Genomic DNA, 18,622 nt, shown 5'->3' with positions numbered 1-18,622 from the left:
CACCGGAACTAGAGTTAGTTGTGAAGAACGCAAGGCTGAGTGTTAAGCGCAAGAAAAGATGCCGGCTTGGTGCCAAGGGGCGAAACACTTCGCAGTTTGACAACTCTGGATATTTTTTTCGGTTTTGCGTTCAACTCTGTTTCTGCAACCCTCCAAGAATAATATTATTTAAAAACTTTTCTAACGTATTACATCTGTAGACAATGGCTTCCTTATCCAACAACAGGGCTGCTCGGTTGCCTTCTCGATCAGTGAAGAAGAGGGAAGTTAACTTCGTAATTAAAAAAACTCCCACCTCCCCTCGCGGGAACCCCTGTGTAGATGCGACGCATAGGCGGAGCGGCGAAGGGAACGCGTTTTATAGCGCTCATAACGTTGAGGGGACTGCGTAAGCTGGTCCCAGTCGATGACGAAGTTGGCGTACTTGTAAAGCGGCGTGGACTCTAGGTGTTTGAGCCAAGCGTGGATGTTGCTTCGCCGGAGAACGGCACACCGGTTATATGCGCAGCGCGCCCGAAGGAGAGGAAACCACGGAAGAGAGAGTACTGCACATGCGCCGGCCCCAGCGCGTCTGCCGCGGCTATGACGCAACGTGCCGCGGCTATGACGCAACGCAATCCAACACAATCCACTTTAATCCAATCCAATCCAAATCCAATCTAACCGAATCCAAGCCAAGCCAAGCCAATCCAATCCAATCCAATCCAATCCAATCCAATCCAATCCAATCAAATCAAATCCAATGCCCCTCGCGAGAGAGTGTTCGTTTTCGGAGAGGAGAGGGGGTGAGCGGCGGAGAGCGCAGCTCGCGCGGCGAGGAGAATGGCAGAGGGGTGGACAACGCCGACGACAACAACGACGACAACGCCGGAGGGACAAGGAGAGTAAATCAAATGCTCTGCATCTAAAACCCACCTGGCAGATGAAAAATTGAAAGGCCTGGCAAACACCCAAATTTCAAGAAAAAACGACTGCCGAGATTTTTAAAGATTCTAAGACAGAACAACGTCGACGTTCGGTGGGAGTGTTCGCCGCGTCAGGTTTTAAAATCTTCTAATTTAAAAAGTTGGTAAAACTGCGGAACAAAAGCAAAGAACTCTTAAAAAGCTTTATTTATTTTCTCAAGGTTTTGTATAGCAGTCGCACGCTTTTACATGTTGCCAAAATTTGTATTTTCAAAACGTGACAGCAAAGTAATAAGTTTAATTTATACACTGAAACTATAACTATTAATCAATAGTTTTTTGACCACGAGAGTTCGCTCAGTGTGTGGCGTGCTTTATTGTTGATCTCAAGCACAGTGGTTTTATTCCAGGCGAGAATTCCTAATGTTCACTGTACGGCACCCCACGTGACATACCTGTCAAAGCCCGAATGCGTCCACCTCTTCCTGCGATTTAAAACGTTGACTTTCACATAGGCTGCGCCAATAACATAAAATGACCTAAAGCATATAAATTCACCATTATTAAAAAATAAATAGTAAAATTACTTTAAGAAAAACGTGGGAACAGAAAAAGTGAAGCTATACGCAGTGGAACCATGCACAGGTGGCTAGCGCCACTTCGCACTCCTGAACTGCGACGCTAAACAGCCAGAACGGCGAGCGCCTTTTAGCAGGCGCTCAATTAATATAGCGCGCATTGGCATCACACATGAAACGTGGGTATCCTGTAGAGCGAAGTGCCTAGAAACGCGCATCCAGGCCGCGGTCGACGCTTTCGGTTGGAGACAAAAAATTGAAAACACCCAGTTGTCAGGATTTCGGTGCACGTAAAAATTCCCACGTGGTGAAACATAATCCCGAGACCTTCACTCGCGCGCCTGGTGCAACTTTGGCGCGTAAAACTCACAATTAAAGACTTCAGACGCTGCGAATTGGAGACAGCGGATTTCTCAGTAAATTACACCCATAAATGGCAGCCAGAAGTATCCGGATCATCTAAAATATTTCAAAATTTAGGACTCGCACTCGGACCCCAACATTGCTGACCCACAGCATGACATAATTTCTAATTAACCGTTAAGCCGTATCTTGTGCTTGACTCATTTTAGGATACGTAAGGTAAATTGCTGTTTTCCCCTCAATAATGAATGGAAATAGTGTTACGGGGCCGCAAGACATAAGACATGAGTCATGACGCTGTATCTACATTACTTACATGGCTGCCGTCCCCGAGACTGAAAAGGCAACACACGGCCACAGCTTCTTGCTTTTGAGAGGATAGGTCAATATTGCTATGCGCAGTGTTACGATCGGCGTATTGACATTACGACGCCCGTCTGCAATACAATCGGGTTCAGTCACCCAACGCTTCCGTCGGCCCATTATCGCAAGTTTTCCTCTCCCCTACCCTCATCGGTGGGGAGCGACCCGGATGTGTATGCGATGACGCGGCGGAGAGGGACGCTTCTGCTGAAAAAGGCGCTTTCCGCGGCTTCCCGCCCGCGAGGCAGAGAGGCCGGGAGGGATTTGCAAAGACGTGCAGCATTGCTTTTCCAGCGGAAATCGTCAGCGGGGGACTGCTTTGTTGTGATCCGAGACGCTGCTATTCAACGAGTACTCCACGCCGGATTATCGACGGGGTCAGGGCGTCTTCTCGGAGCTTCAACCGTTCCATCATCAGGAGTCAACTGAAAATTAACCTGTGCAAAGTGCCATCTCTTTGTGAGTGTGTGGACGTCAGTCGGGGCGCCCCTGATTGGACCATACTGACGTCAGTCGAGGAAAGGGGGAAACGGGGTGGACCCAACCTATTTAAGCTCCTGCGCGCAGGAGCGAAAAAGCCTGTTCACTCAGTCAAACGCCATGTAGATTTCTGTACATAAAGTTTCTTTCGTCGCCCTACAAGCCCCAATGTTTGCCCCAACTCCGGATCAACGTACGCCACCACCGGTCACGCTACCAGATCCGCAACACTGGTTGGCAGCAAGTGGGATCGTCTCCACCACGGCGACATCATCTCCACTGCGGACGGGATCGTCTCCATGACGCATGGGTCGACTCCAAGCATCGGAACCGACTTCACGGAGGCATGACTGCAAAGTTTGGTGAGTGCGAGGCCATTCTGTTTGAGGGATTACCAGGCTCTGCTTACAAAGTGTAGCGAGGGAGGTAAAGTGTATTACTCTTTTGACGCGAGGTTTCTTTGGTGCGTCGGGGTAAATGATTTTTTTTGTGTGTATTACTCTTTTGACGCGAGGTTTCTTTGGTGCGTCAGGGTAAAGGATTTTTTGCAGTAACAGTTGGCAGCACTCGATACGGACATGAACCTGAAGTCGCTACGAAAGCCGCAACTCCTAGAGTTGGCAAAAATGTTGGGGTTAAGCTTAGGCGATGAGAAAAGAAAGCCAGAAATCATCGAGGCTATCGAAGCAGTGGGGGCAGACGACGATGAGCTCTCAGAGGGCCTGGAGCTTATGAAAGAACGGGAGCAAGATGAGAGAAAGAAAGCAGAAGCGGAAGCGGAAGCACAGCGTCGTGCAGATGAGCTAGAAATGAAGCGGCTCGAACTTGAAATACTGAAAGCCCGAAGCGGTAGTGGTGTTGGCGGGGCCTCTAGTGGGGGAGGAGAAAAGCTATCGTTCAAAATGAAGGACCTCATGCAACCGCTTCAGGTGGGAGAGGACATGGGTTTATTTTTGGTAAATTTTGAACGCACATGCGAGAAAGTGGATTTCCCTAGAGACACTTGGCCGCAACGCCTACTGACTTTGTTGCCGTGTGAAGCCGCCGATGTGGTAGCCCGCTTGACTAGACAAGAGGCAGAAGATGACAGCAAAGTAAAAGCGTGTCTTCTAAAGAAGTACAGGTTGTCAGCGGAGGCCTACAGGCAGCGGTTTCGGGAAGGTGAAAGAGGGAGAAATGAGTCATACTCGGAGTTAGCTTATAAATTGATGGCGAATTTCGAGGAGTGGCTAAAGGAGGAGGGCGCGTTTGGCGACCACGATAAAGTTGTACAACGCCTAGGTTTGGAGCAGTTCTACCGCCGTATCCCCGCAAGCATGCGTAGCTGGGTAATGGACAAATCAGATGTCACAACGGTGACACGAGCCGCCGAGCTCGCAGACGAGTTCTTGTCGCGTCATGCTGGAGAAATAAGGGAGGGTCCGAAGCGGGAGTTCAAACCCAAGTGGCAAAAAGACAGCGTTTCCCTAGATGCCGAGTGCGCTAGAGAGAAAGATTGGAAGCACCGTGACGATGAGAAAGCGGAGACAAAAGACGACCAGGCGAAGCATCAGAAAAAGGTTTTCGAAAAGCGACAACCACTGATTTGCTTCAACTGTCGCCAGCCGGGCCACGTGGCCGCCGGGTGTAGGAATCCCAGGGTAGCTTTTCTGTCGGCAGGTGAAGTCGATGTGAATATGAAGCTGCTGGAACCGTACATTCGGGAGATGACGGTGAACGGCAAATGCTGCCGGGTACTCCGAGATTCCGCGGCGACGATGGATGTAGTACATCCATCTTACGTGACCCCAGAGCAGTCCTCAGGCGAGTGCGCCTGGATCAAGCAGGCGGTAGAGGCAAACAGCGTGTGTCTTCCAATTGCGCGAATTTGTATCGAGGGCCCCTTCGGGGTACTTGACACCGAGGCCGCGGTGTCGCCTAGTTTGCCGCCCGAATATCCGTACCTGTTTTCCAACCGGTCTGAGGAATTGTTGCGGCAAAAGGGTTTGAACTTCGGGGTAGTTGTCCAAGCGCTGACCCGCTCAAAAGCTCGGGAGTTGGCAGCGATAGCGCCCAGTTCAAACGGGGTGGCACCCACCAGTCAGTGCATGGGTGAGAGCAGCACTCTAAGCGTAAAGGCGCCCCTGCCGGCAACGGTAGTTGAGGTGACATCGCAAGGCTCTAAACTCGAGGGTCAACCTGGAGACGAGGGTGAATTTTCCGACTTCTTAGGTAACGGATTTGTCCCACCCACTTCCGAGAGTTTGCAAGAGCGGCTTGAGCCCGTAGTCGCTCAGACTAGAAGCGAGCCGTTTGCGTCGACAGATCGCAAAGCGCGAGCTTACTCCGTAGCTGCGCCTGGAAGAAGCGAGTCGGCCGCGTCGGCGGATCGCGAAACGCGAGCTAACTTCGTAGCCGCGTCGGAAAGTAGCGAGTCGGCTGCGTCGGCAGATGGCGAAGCGCGACCTAAGTCCGTAGGCGCGCAGAAAAGTAACGAGTCCACTGCGTCGGTGGATCGCCGAGCGCGAGCCGAACCATTAGCCGCGCAGGTGGGCCCGCGCAGCCGTAACATGCCATTCAAGTTTGACTGCAAGTCGCCTGGGATCGGCGCATTGCCGCTCGAATGCGCCGCGATACCCAAAAGAAGGAAAAGGGGGCGGCCGAAAAACAGTCAGCGTGAGAAGGCAAAGAAAGAACGTGACCCCTTTCACTTTGCAGCGTTCAAGGCTAAGATGGCCAGAAGCAGCAGAGCTAAACAGAAACTCAGACGTCCGAGGGAAACAAAGAGGCCGCTCCCTAGCCGTGACAAAGGCCGAGGGGCACTGTGCCAGAAAGGGCAGAAGGGGGTGACTGGGTTCCGCAGGAATTCTCGGAGAGATGGGGGGGAGGATGTTTCGGCGAGAGGGCGTTCCCCGCCGACGCGTTCGTCATGGTCGGGCGTCCCATTCTTCTCTGGGTTCCCTTTACTTCCGTACTCTCCGCACGCGTTGCGCCTGTTTTCCCCCTCAGTGTCAGAGACCTCCCCCGTACACTGTGCGGTGCACTTTGCAAAAGATGAGCACAGGTGGTCGGCCTAAGTGGCAACAACGTTTCGGCAGGCTACACCCGGAAATGTTTGTTTTGACGAGTGCTTAGAATGTTTTCAAGGATTCAGACGAATCAGCGTGCGCTTGTATAATGGCGTACTTTGCTCATTCTGTTTTCTTATTCAAGTGTTTGTCGAGTTTTCGTAAGACAGAGGTAGTTAAGCGTCTGTTTCTTTTAGTTAGCAGTGTGTCGATCGTCATGCTTTAACGCCGCGTAGTTATTCTTTTGCTTGGCGTTAGAGAAGTTGTTATTGTTCGTGATCGAACTCCGCGTGAACTAAGCGTTATGTTAGTGTTTTGTTGGAGAAGTGGTTCATGTGCGTGATCTAACACCACATAGTTAGAACGTTTGCTCGGCGTTGGAAAAGTAGTTATTGTTAGAGGTCGAACACAGCGTGAGGTAAGCGTAACTTTTGTGGCGATCCTTGGAGAAGGGGTTAATGTTTTCGATTTAACGCCACGTAAGGTAGGCGGAATCTGCGTGTCAGTGTTCATTTCGTCTCACCCTGATGGAGTGTACGAAATCGTTGTATATAAACACCGGAAGTAGTTGCGTTTAGTACTACGTGTTTATGGTCAGTTTTTGTATATTGAGGCATTTGTATGTGCCAGTTTGGTTGTCTTGCGTAATGGGGAGCCCAGCGCAATTTTGAGGTCCGTTACAAAAAGGGGAAGCTCCATGGCAACGCTGACGGCCTAAGCCGCTGCCCTTAGTGTAGGGATGGCCTCGAGGAATATGGTTTCATATTTTTTTCCTGAACTATGTTTTTATTACCAATATTGAATTCTGCGGTTAGTGTCATTGTGAGTTCCTTTGTTGATGCGTTTTGCATACCAGATTTATTTTTATTCAGTTCATATTCTCGTGTTGAGTGTTGCCACATTAGATGGGTTTTAGTCAGTAGGTTTGTTTGAATTTAGAAGCAGCCTGGTGGTCTTTCAGGGAATTGTCCTTGCACCCGCTTGCTTTGTAGCTGTGTTTTTTGCGTTTTTCGGAACCTGCGAGCGCACGTGAGAGAGCCATGAATCCCTTCGCGACAGGAAAAGCCAGGAGTGTTCCCGCAAGTGTCTGTGCCGTGATTCTGACCGTTTCGTCGTGTTAAAAGAATGGGTTACCCTCTGGGAGGACCGATTGAGGTGTTTGTGTGACGTGCCGAAGTCTCTACCTGGGACAAGACTCCCTCCTACACGGGCTGGAAACCAATGTCGTCGGGAGCTTCCCGCCGGCCGGAGATGCTGTTACGATCGGCGTATTGACATTACGACGCCCGTCTGCAATGCAGTCGGGTTCAGTCACCCAACGCTTCCGTCGGCCCATTATCGCAAGTTTTCCTCTCCCCTACCCTCATCGGTGGGGAGCGACCCGGCTGTGTATGCGATGACGCGGCGGAGAGGGACGCTTCAGCTGAAAAAGGCGCTTTCCGCGGCTTCCCGCCCGCGAGTCAGGGAGGCCGGGAGGGATTTGCAAAGACGTGCAGCATTGCTTTTCCAGCGGCAATCGTCAGCGGGGGACTGCTTTGTTGTGATCCGAGACGCTGCTATTCAACGAGTACTCCACGCCGGATTATCGACGGGGTCAGGGTGTCTTCTCGGAGCTTCAACCATTGCATCATCAGGAGTCAACTGAAAATTAACCTGTGCAAAGTGCCATCTCTTTGTGAGTGTGTGGACGTCAGTCGGGGCGCCCCTGATTGGACCATACTGACGTCAGTCGAGGAAAGGGGGAAACGGGGTGGACCCAACCTGGTTATTTAAGCTCCTGCGCGCAGGAGCGAAAAAGCCTGTTCACTCAGTCAAACGCCATGTAGATTTCTGAACATAAAGTTTCTTTCGTCGCCCTACAAGCCCCAATGTTTGCCCCAACTCCGGATCAACGTACGCCACCACCGGTCACGCTACCAGATCCGCAACAGCAGCTTCCCGTTCACCGTGTTCTTGTCAGAATATCTACGAGAATTTGAAAAACCAATGCACCATGTGGTTCGAAAAGCTACCAAAGATCACATCTTTGTGCGGACGCTTGCAGCGCACAAAAATATAGCCTGTTCTGCAGCCATAAATAAAAAAACTCAGTTCAGAGCCCATGAGAAGTTTCTCCGTACAAACATTTGGGCTGCCTAGCGTATGCATGCGAACAGCGCCAAGCGCGCTACATCGCGTGCATGCTATCTCGGCATTCGCCGATCTGAGCGCTCGCAAAATGACCTACCGCAGTCATGTGAGGAACCTCTTTCGGTAAGCGACAACCGGGGCTTACTTTGCGCAGCTTCTCGCGTAATAAACCGACTGTTCTCTTCTGTAACGCTGTGGCTTCGATTGTTTTATTATATAATGCGTTTTCGTCCAAAACACTCGCTGGCAATATGGGCAGGGCATTTAAAGCACCGAACAGTTCTTTAAACCCCTATGCAGCTAAGAAAGTCGTAGATCGAGCTGCTCTCAAGGTGTGAGGTGGAAACACCGCCACGCGATGCGGTTTGCCATACCTAAATGTGACATTCCCACACCCAATGCCATATAGAGAGAGGTGAACATTCTGCTACGTGAATATATAAATATTCGTACCATTAAGACGGCGAAACAATGTAGGGTAGACTTTGTTGGTTCGCTGCTTCGTATTTCTTCTTCGTTCACTTCTCGTGTCCTACTGACTATGCAACTGAAACTAAGAGGACATAATATTTCCCTGCATACTAAACAAAAATTCTTTATTCATTCGAGACCACATTGGCAAAATATACAGACGTAGGCCACACTTTTTTCAGATGTAAGCCTTTCTTACGCTTCCTAAACCAACAAATGTTGATTTGCCTCTTCATTTTTGTGTGACTCGATTAAACTGCAGTCTAAAACAATCGCTGCCTAAAGGTTGCATCACAGCGATATAGATATATGAAAGGATCATCCCTCAAAACCAAATTTCTCACCACTGCTCATGCAGCTCTGCGTAATTATTTGCAGAACAATGCTCAGCTATATTTGAAGGAAAAAGCAGTACACAACGAAATTGCGGGAACTCTTGTAGTTATAACACATGCTAAATTGGTTTTAGTATAGTAAACACAACACAACTGTCCAACAAGCGCCTAAGAGCGGAGAAATAAACACCATTAAGGAGATTAAAATCCAGCCGCTACAGGCACCTACCGATGACACAGATGTAGTGGGATGGCGGCAAAATTAAATACAGTTGAGCTAACCTCCCCAGCATTCAGTATAGCAGAAGGCAGAGGTGAAGAGGAGAGAAGGAGGAGTAGGACGGGATAGTGGAGAGGCTGTTACATGGCAGGTTGGGCCCAAGATTGTCGCTCTGGACACCAGTTGCGGAGAAAGAAATAAATGTGCTAGCAATTTTTGTTTATTTAAAGGGGCATTCAGGGACGTTAAGCCTCACAGAAGAAAATCTATCTTGCGGTTGTTGCGGCGGCCGCACCAACTGACAGCAGTGAAATGAATACAAGGTTCTCGGTGATTGGACGATGTCCAAGATTTGACCTCAAATAAGGCAAAGGGTCGGCTGATTCGGCACTCTGCCCGAAAGCAGTCGGGGCATAAGTCAACAACACGTTAACAAAAACTCGCCAGCGTGCAATGGCATTCTTCAAGCGTTCTGCGAACTCGCCCGTACAGCAATCAAGGTTGCATCGCGAAAATGGGGATTCACTATCCAAAACAGTGCCAAAAAACAAGTAAATCGACTTCAAAATAGCAAAACAATAATGAACATGCACTTACAGGAAGTAAACCTGCGACTTGCAAAACACGTTGCTTAGTGCTTCAGACCCCTCGGCCATAGGCCAGGGATTGCAGATGCCGCAACATTAGGCATAAAATGTATAGCCTGTTTACATCTTTTATTTATTCAGTTTTTTATTAGAAGCTGCTCACATGACTTTTTATCTTATAGCGTTCGTGCAGTGAGCGTTCCCCGAATTCTTACAATATCTCATGTCTTGTGACTGCATTACAAAGACGGAAAATGGTCTCAGACGAGAGGTGGGGTGCTTCTGACCGTTGTTGTAGCTTAGCGAACGCAAACAGAGCTCCCACAACCCTGGTTTTACGCTATACGACAAAATGTTTGGTTGATTTTGATTTCTTAGTACCTATATTACTTTGCTGACTCTTCGCACGACTTCAATATGCCTTAGATTTCTCTACTTGCGTACCAGTCAGCGAAAAGTCGCATGTACTGTTGTGTAGGGCGACTTGGAGTTGGAGCTTGATACAGTCAACAAGCTAAAAAACTAACGCAAAAGTTTTTTTTGGCACAAAGGTCCCGTGGGTTAGTTCACGTAAGCGAACGAATTACAACCACTCGACGGGAAGCGGCTGAATAAGCGCTTGGTCACCTTATCCTGTCAAGTGGTCGGCAATCCATGCAGTAGAGAAGGTAATCCAAGCAATCATGTTTTGACGTTGCATGAAATGCCCTAAAAATTGGGAAGGACGATGGAGCGAGAAGGACAGCATTTTCTTATTGATTTTTCTACTGGGTACAGTCGAGTAAACACATCGAGAGTAGGCGGAACATGGCCGAGAAATTCCAGTAGAATTTGCGCTAGTAATTCCGAAATATTTACAAATCGCTTCAGGTATCTAAGACACTTGGTATGGAAGCTATAGTCTCAAACGATAGCTTCGAGTTTTACTACAATGGCGACATACAGTAACCAAACTCTAGTCCTGAAGGCACACCAGGCAAGTACAAAAGTCACTAGAACTTTTATCTCTTTCTCTTCTTGGGAGAGGTCCACACGGTGGAAAAAGCTTTTTGGCGCTTTCACGATGTCGCCGAAGCAATTACAAATCCCTCTTTAAATGGTAGCCTTTTAGTGGAACCATATCAACTTTCTACATAGGCTTCATCCGAAATCTGAACTTAACGAACAAATACATAACAAACCTTGTCTCTTTAGTGCTGGAATCACGGGGACCTTGTTTCTCCCTCCAGTTACTCATCATTTACAGCAAACCATAGGCGCGAACCGAGAAGGGGTGTTTATCCTAGGGAACCCCTGTAAGCCTAGGTCCACTATTGCGATGCTCCTACGAAGCGCCGATATTGTTGCGTGTAGAGAAGCCTTCTTGATGATTGTTCTGCGTTGGTGCCTTATTGTTCGGCATAGTTGGCACGATGGCGATTGTTGGATAGGGTTTTTACAATGGTAAAGTTACACAGGAGAGATATACAGAAGATTTACAAAGTAAAGTTCACGTTAACAAAGTGAGAAATAAAGTGAGACTCTTAACCAGCTAAAACTCTCGGAGCCCTGCATGGACCTTTATTTGATTGATTGTAGGGTTTAACGCGCCAACCCAACGGAGGCGATGAGGCGCGCCGTAGTGGAGGGCTCCGGATTAATTTTGACCACCTGGGGATCTTTATCGTGCGCCGAAATCTCGAACACACGGGCGTTTTTGCTTTTCGCCTCCATCAGAAAAGCGGCCGCCGCGGCCGGGAATCGAACCCGCGACCTCGTGCTCAGCAGCGCAACGCCTTAGCCACTGAGCCACATGGACCTTTATTTAGTGTCACTGTTATTTTGTTTTCGGCGGGAAACTGATATTTTTTTCTCGCATTTTTGGGCACCAACATGCGGTTTCGGCTCTGTGTGTAGTGAGAACCCGAGCAGAAAATTTTGTTTCCTTCTTTTTCTGCATTACAGCCTGACGCAGAACGGATGATTTCAAATAATATTCGACTTTTACTCACCGAAGTATCATGTATTGTCATAAGACAGGTGAGAAATGCCTAAAGGCCCATCATCGCGACTATAAAGGAGTGGCTGGCATGCAGGTGGTGTGAGGTCTGCGATGGTCGCCGTGTAAATATTGCCCCGAACCATGCATTGGGTTGGTTGTTTGTGTTTTGCTTTTGCCGCCCGGCTGCGCCGGCCTGTGTTATCGCTGTTGTCTCTGTGCCAAGGCAGGCACGTGTTCCGTTCTTTCTTTCTGTGCGGCATTTGTTATCTCTTCTCATAGGGAGAGTGTTCCGAACGAATGTGTACAGCCTAGAATAATCTTCGTTATTCCAGAGTGTTCTGGATACAATTCGACTATTTCCGAAACCCTCGCGCCGAGGGATAAATTCCCGCTGAGCAGATGCAGGGGCATTATAATCGCCGACACCGGTCTACGCAGGTCGCTTTGTTGACTGCTGCTTCGCCGCCTGTGTATTCTTTGAGTTGTTAGGGGGTGCACAAGTTCGCTCTAATAAACTTGTTTTTCTTCAAGACAGCTGCTTTGTCTTTGGCTACGTGACAATACTGAGTTATACATCGTGCGCATCTCATCGTTAAGGTCGTGTCATGTGTACCTCCACCACGTACCAGTATTGTGCACGACAGTGCTTTTATGGGATACCTTTTGTCATCCGACCGTTCCAGGTTAAATTTCAGAGAAGTAGATGTCGTGCTTGTAAAGTTTCAAAAATGATTCTGGAAGTTTTCAGTACAATCTGCTGTACAATCTGCAAAACAGTTCGGTGAGTTTAGTTTTATTTTTCAGCTCGTATTGAACAAATCTGCAGGTGTACACAGCATGCATGTTTGTCCTGAATATCTTTTCACACATTCATTTGAAGTCAAATAAATATTATAAGGATAAAAAGAAGAGTGGTAAGTGCTAGAGCACCGGGATGCCACTATAGAGATCCAGCTTCAAATCCAATCAAAACTAAATTGTGTTTTGATGCACTCATTGAGGCAGGGGTCATTTTTCGAACGGAGAACGTTGGAGTTTCGCACTACAGGACTTAAAGGTTCCGCCTTTCAAATCAAATTGGGCGCACAGCAGCTCCTTTTGGGGAAAATCTCGTTTAAAGACCGTAGACGTAGCTCCATCGGCCACGTAAATGCCTGTGTTCTTTCCCCGAAAACTTGTCGTGATTTGACCCTTACTGCCCGCTTTTCCCACGATAAACACTGTGGAGGTTTTCTGAAGTCAATTTCAATTTAGCCTCGTGCCGCTGCTTGCGCGCCATCATTTGGGTGGCAACAAGATGCCCACAAATTAGTGTGAGCCGTTTTTCTGTTGTTGTTTAAAATATAGTTCAAAGAATTTACGACGTGTTATGCAAAAAACGTCCATAATTACGTTTATTTGAAAGGACACTGCGAAGTTGAATTGTTAATCCCAGTTTTTTTTGTGGCGACATTTAGGTTTATATGTCAGAAATGGCTTTTCTATAACGAATATTTTTTGCTTGCTAAAACCCCCCAAAAAGGGTAAAAAGAGCAATGAAACCTGGATGGAAAACCTCTAAAGGTCTTTATAGTTTTCCGCTAACATTCTCCTTACTTTAGCATTGTTGCAGAAATTCATTGACCGAAAAACAGGCAGGCAATATTTTCCGGTTAAAGTATATTTTCCGGTTAAAGTAGCCCAAAAAAGTCTACTGTTCTTAAGATTATGGAGTGCAAATGGGTTTCGCCTTAGAGAGTGGAACGCGGTAGTCAGCCACGAGAAGCCGTGGTACGCCATCGGCCGACGTAGTAGACGACCACTCGAGTAGCGCCCGCAATGGTAGACGACCAAGTTCATGGCCTACGTGTTTCTAAGAGTCGAGTTTGCGCCGAATGCATGGTTAATACAGCACGACCACCGCACCCCACTGGTGCCTCTGCACACGGCGGATATTTACGCCCTTCGATGTCACTTGCACATATCCTGCCCTATTCCGCAGCCGTGCATTACGAGTCTCGAGCCCGCTGACGGCTTTCCAGCACAGCCAGATTGTTAACGGCATACAATCAAAACAAATGACTGAAATTTCTTGCTAGTGGCCCCGACAACTTCACCTGGGTTTTGTTTTTGTTTGTTGTTTGAGCAGGTCTGGCCAATACTACGCGTGGACCTTGAAACAAAACGCGACAAAAACGCCCCACAATGGCTGCCCCACAGTGCATCAAATTTTGCCAATTGACAGGGTCGGCCCCACATTTTGTGCTTTTAAGCATGTTGCTGCAACACAAATGCCACGTGCACATATTAAAGACGATTGTCTTTCTTGGGCTACTTAAACGCAAAAATTTTGGTCTGTTTGTCTGTATGTCTGTCCGTCTGTTTGTCTGTAACTCGATTCAGCCACCCGGCCAAGGGGTGGCGCTGCGGTCGCCAAGGAGTGCGAACGTGCTTACATCAGCTCTGTAATTTATGCCCAATTAACTAGTGCCAATAGTCTTAACCACGAAGATATTGCTACCAGTGTTTTCGCGAAGTCGAGAACTGTCGACCGCCACCGGATTTCAACAAAAAGGTGCGTTTCTCGCCGAGTTATCGAAAGTAAACTTTTCGACGCCGGCACGGCGAAGCTAAGCCTAACCCGCTAGCGCTTCGCTAAGCTTAGCAGTCGGCGTTCTCGCCGAGAATGATGGAGGAAGACATGGCGGCGACGTCATGCGAAGACGGGCCATCGAAATGAATGTGCGTGAAAGTCTAAAGGGAGGATATATCGCCAGAAGACTTCAAGAGTTCGGCCGGCTGGCTATACATCGGCGGCCACGACAGGGTGAAGAGGCAGCAGCCGGACCTGCAGAAGCAAGGTGCTCAAGGTGAGCCGATCGACAACGCCGATAAAACCGAGCGTAAAAAAAAGGCTTCAAGAGGCACGAGTGCAAGAAAGGGGGCCATTGGGGCCGGCCCCATGCCGAATAGGCCAACGGAAGTATTTAAGATTGTACTGAGGCCCCGCGGTGTGCTAGACATCGCGAGAAGAGGAGCCGCATGCGTCAGGGCAGCCTTTAAGGCGGCCGCGGGCATAGAGAGGCAGGAGCGAAGAGAAGACATGGCATACCACAACCACCAACAAAACATTATGGTGCTCAGCACTCCGAGCAGAGAACGCGCAGAAAAATACGTCCGAATCCGCGACAGAAGTGCCAGGAAACAAGTATGAAATCAACCCATACGGAACGGCTGCCCAGGGCACGATAAAGGGAGTAATGAAAGGGACACGAATGGAAGACAGCGAGACTGGAATATTAGAGCAGATTCTAACCAAGCACAATCCGACGGCAGTGGGAGTCAAGCGCATTGGAACGTCTATGACGGTCATCGTCGCCTTCGAGAGCGAAAAGCTGCCAAGATACGTAAGATACGAATCTACGTATACAAGTGCAGCTTGTACAGAAAACAGATTGAGGTGTGTAGGTGCTGTGGCAGGGTCGGCCTTCGGGGCGACGTGTGCTCAACATCCAACGCGAAAGTGTGCCTGTGGGGCTGAGTGAGCAACCCCAACAATGGACACAAGTGCGTTCCCAAATGTAAACTGTGCGGTGAAGGTTACCCCACCGGAGATAAGGTCTGCAAGGCAAAATTTAAAATTCCTTTTGTGGTGAGAAGACGAAAATGGGAGCGCCGAAACGCCGATAGACAGTGCGTGACATTGCCGGACTCCTTCCCTCGGCTGGGCGACATGACGTCACGTGGGGTGAACGGATCGTACCACACGTCGCGCAGCGCCTCGCGAAGTGCATCGCGCCGGCACCCCGCGTCGCGGAGTGCGTCACAAAGACGGACTTCACACACGGGGCACCTGCACGGCATAGAGCAGCAGCAACAGCCATGGGAAAACCTGAGGTGGGCCGACGCCGCGAGCGAGAACATGCACAAGAGAAGCAACCAATACTGCGAACAGCTGAGAGCGGCCAAAGAGACGATGGCAAGGAAGCTTGAAGATTTGGAGAAGAAACTACGGAGCATGCAATCGTAATACAACAACAGCAGCAACAACCGAGATACCACCAAGGAGAAGATCTTCAAGAAAACAAAGCGTACCAGACGAGCACGCCACAAACGCAACAGCTACAGCAGCAAAAGCAACCAGCCCAGAACAAGCAGGTACAACCGCGACAATAGCAGCAAAAGCAACATCAGCAAGAGGAGCAGCCAAAGAACGGCACGGCGATGGAAATTGCGAAAGATGAGGATGAAGACGAAGAGGCGCCAAAGAAACGAACGAGACCGTCAACCAAGAAAAATTACGACGCCCAAATGAAAAAGCTGACGACTACGTTCGACAAATTAATGGCCACGGTGGGCAACCTAACGACTACAGACAAAAACCTTGCGACGGTAACGGAACAGCGCTTCGCGATGCTAGTAGAGATGCTGTCCACCATGACGGCGTCCCACAGGAACATGTGCGAGCGCTTTGAGATCCTCGAACAGACGCTGAAAATAATGATACGCAACTTAATATTCGCGGCGCAGTTCGCCCATCATCCCTACGCCCAAGAACAGGTGCAGCAAACCACGATGCAATAACAACAATGCCAAGACAACGCACAGGAAAAGCCGGAAACCGAGCCGTTTACCATCTGGCAATAAAATTGTCAAAGCTTCGGAAACCAGAAGGCGGCGCTGCAGCAACACATTCGGAGCTCACTAAATAAGCCGGACATCATCATGCTGCTGAAGACAGTGGTGCAGGACCTCAAACTACAGGGGTACAGAGCACACGCCGACACGACCGGTGGACGAGGGGTCTGCACCTTCGTACGAAAGAGCCTGACCGCAATAGAAAAAAAAAACGGTGTAAAAAACCAAGTGCGAACTCGTCTGCATCAAAATCGCCCCGAGAAAAGGTTGTAAGCGGGGACTCTATATAACGAACGTCTACAGCAACCCAAAAGACTACTGCCAACAGTTCAGGATCATTTCGAGAGTGACGAACAAGCTGGCTAGAAGAGTAGCACCGATGGTGGTTGGAAGCGACTTCAACGCACCGCACCAGGCGTGGGGCTACAGCAGAGACACGGCCAAGCGCCTAGACCTAATTGACGAGGCAACGGAGCAAGGGTACACCATAATCACGGACCACAAACAGCCTACGAGAACGGCCCCGACGTCGCCCCAGCGGGACTCTAGGCCGGACCTGACCTTCGTCAAAAATGTAGGGGAAGTCACGTGGCGCAACACCGGGGAAGACCTTGGGAGCGACCACTACATACCGGAGATCGAGCTGAAGAACGAAGGGGGACGCCCAATCGAACACAAATGGACCGACTGGGACGCCTTCCGTCGGCAGAGATAAAACGGCCCGGGACAGACGGACATTGAAGACATTGAAGCTTGCACGGCCGAGCTAAGAAAGGGGATACAAGAAGCGACCAAAAAGATAGAACCGAACGAGAGCGTCCCGTGCGTGGACAGTTGCTTGGCGTACCTAATCGACCAAAGGAAGTCAATCAAGGAGCGCTGGAAAAAGCAGCGGTGGAACCGCTAACTAGGCAAGAAGGTAACCGAGCTGAACCATTCCACCAAGACGCACAGCGCGCTGCTATGCAGGCACCAATGGGACGAGGTATGCAACCGCATAGACGGCAGCCTGCACAAGAGCAAAGCCTGCTCCCGAATCAGACACCTACTAGACGAAACAAAAACTAAGTAGTATCAGCAGAACCCTATGGTCCTAGTCATGCACGAAGCTGAAAAGTCCCTAGGCAAGGAAGAGCTGATAAAGAAGCTCAAAACCAAGTACACGCCTCAAACGGAGACCGAGAAACACCCGGCTTACGCAGGAGCCCTGAATGAAAAACTGAAACGAGAGATCACGACGCTGGAAGTAACGCAAGCAATACGAGAGCTGAACAGCAGATCGGCGGCGGGTCCAGACGGGATCTCTAAGAAGGCCCTGAGGAATCTCGACGACTCTTCGATAGAAGGACTGACTAAATACTACAGGAAGTGCTGGCAGAGCGGAAAACTACCGATGCAGTGGAAAAGGGCTAGAACGGATCTTATCCCGAAACCATCGAGCATCGAAAACCTGCGACCCATCTCGCTGACATCGGGCGTGGGGAAAGTCTTCGAGCACATGCTGAAGAACGGTTAGCAGGAATATCTAGAAGAAGAGGGGCTCTACCCGGACTCGATAATTGGATTGCGAAGAGGCTTAAGCACCCAACATGCCCTGCTGCAGCTGAAACACGACATCAGAGAAAACGAAACCAGAGACGGTAAAGTGATACTGGGACTGGACATATAAAGTGCGTTTGACCACGTAAAATTCTCGGCCATAGTGGCGCAAGTTTCGAGGCTCAATATGGGAGAGCGTAGCTACAACTACATAGAAGACTTCCTGACAAGCCGCAAGATCCACCTCCGCGCAGGAGAAATTGAAATACCAGAACAGGACGCGAGCAGCGTGAGAAACCACCAGGGGTCGGTAATCTTGACACTACTTTTCAACATCGTAATGATCCGCGTGACCAAAGCAGTGGTAGAAGTCAAGGGCGTCCGACACACCGTCTATGCAGACGATATTACCCTTTTATTCCTTTATTATTTCTGTGTTCCCAATAATAAAAAAAATTCGGGGAACCAACCGGCTCCAGCCAAGCTATGGCAGGTTAACAGCAAAAAAAAATAAAAAGGAGCGATATCCCTAAAATATTCTTGTGGAGAAACCAATTTGTGGATGAGAAAAAAAATGATACCTAGCACCAAACCAAACTCTCCACGCTTACCCAAATCACAGGGAGCAAGCTAATAGCGAACTGGTGAAGCACGAATGACAAAAATAAATCAGAATCAGTACAAATAAAACATACACACTAAGGCAGCTTCGCACACTGCGAAAAGAAAAAGGTAAACATGCACATATTATGTGGCATCGCACAGTACCGAAAAGCGGTCTACAACGCTATAAAGCTGACACGAGTCAACAAAAATAGACACCTATGACTAGCTTGTGAAAGCATATCTCGCAAACTTTTAAAAGCGGGGAGAAACAGCATGCCGCTATATCCTTGTACACTGCATAAGAAAAAGACAGACAAAACTCGGTGCATGTTGCGCTTGCACGAGAGAACTCCAGTCACACAGCGAATCAGCATACGGTAGCCAGCACAATTCTGCAGCC

At 49.1% G+C, this 18,622-nt stretch overlaps 1 protein-coding gene across 1 annotated transcript; it reads left to right on the top strand.

Moving 5' to 3' along the window:
* The first annotated feature begins 3,267 nt into the window (after window positions 1-3,267).
* LOC144163802 (uncharacterized) lies at window positions 3,268-16,792 on the top strand. The gene is made up of 3 exons (XM_077694512.1): window positions 3,268-4,780; window positions 14,220-14,309; window positions 16,344-16,792. The coding sequence occupies exons 1-3, from the start codon at window positions 3,268-3,270 to the stop codon at window positions 16,790-16,792; spliced, it is 2,052 nt and encodes a 683-aa protein (XP_077550638.1).
* Window positions 16,793-18,622: the final 1,830 nt, after the last annotated feature.

The sequence above is a fragment of the Haemaphysalis longicornis genome, unplaced genomic scaffold (assembly GCF_048455015.1).
Source record: "Haemaphysalis longicornis isolate Haplotype H1 unplaced genomic scaffold, Haemaphysalis longicornis Haplotype H1 scaffold_13, whole genome shotgun sequence".
Lineage (NCBI taxonomy): Eukaryota > Metazoa > Arthropoda > Arachnida > Ixodida > Ixodidae > Haemaphysalis > Haemaphysalis longicornis.
The sequence above is the reverse complement of the archived record's forward strand: the minus strand, read 5'-3'. Positions and strand labels throughout refer to the sequence as shown.

Bases quoted from the DNA above. Each gene is read 5' to 3' on its own strand.
- LOC144163802 (XM_077694512.1), top strand. From the start codon at position 3,268: ATGAACCTGAAGTCGCTACGAAAGCCGCAACTCCTAGAGTTGGCAAAA. The intron at 4,781-14,219 runs GTGAGAGCAGCA...TATCGCCAGAAG, and splicing joins ACCCACCAGTCAGTGCATGG to ACTTCAAGAGTTCGGCCGGC. The intron at 14,310-16,343 runs GTGAGCCGATCG...CCCCGAGAAAAG, and splicing joins GCAGAAGCAAGGTGCTCAAG to GTTGTAAGCGGGGACTCTAT.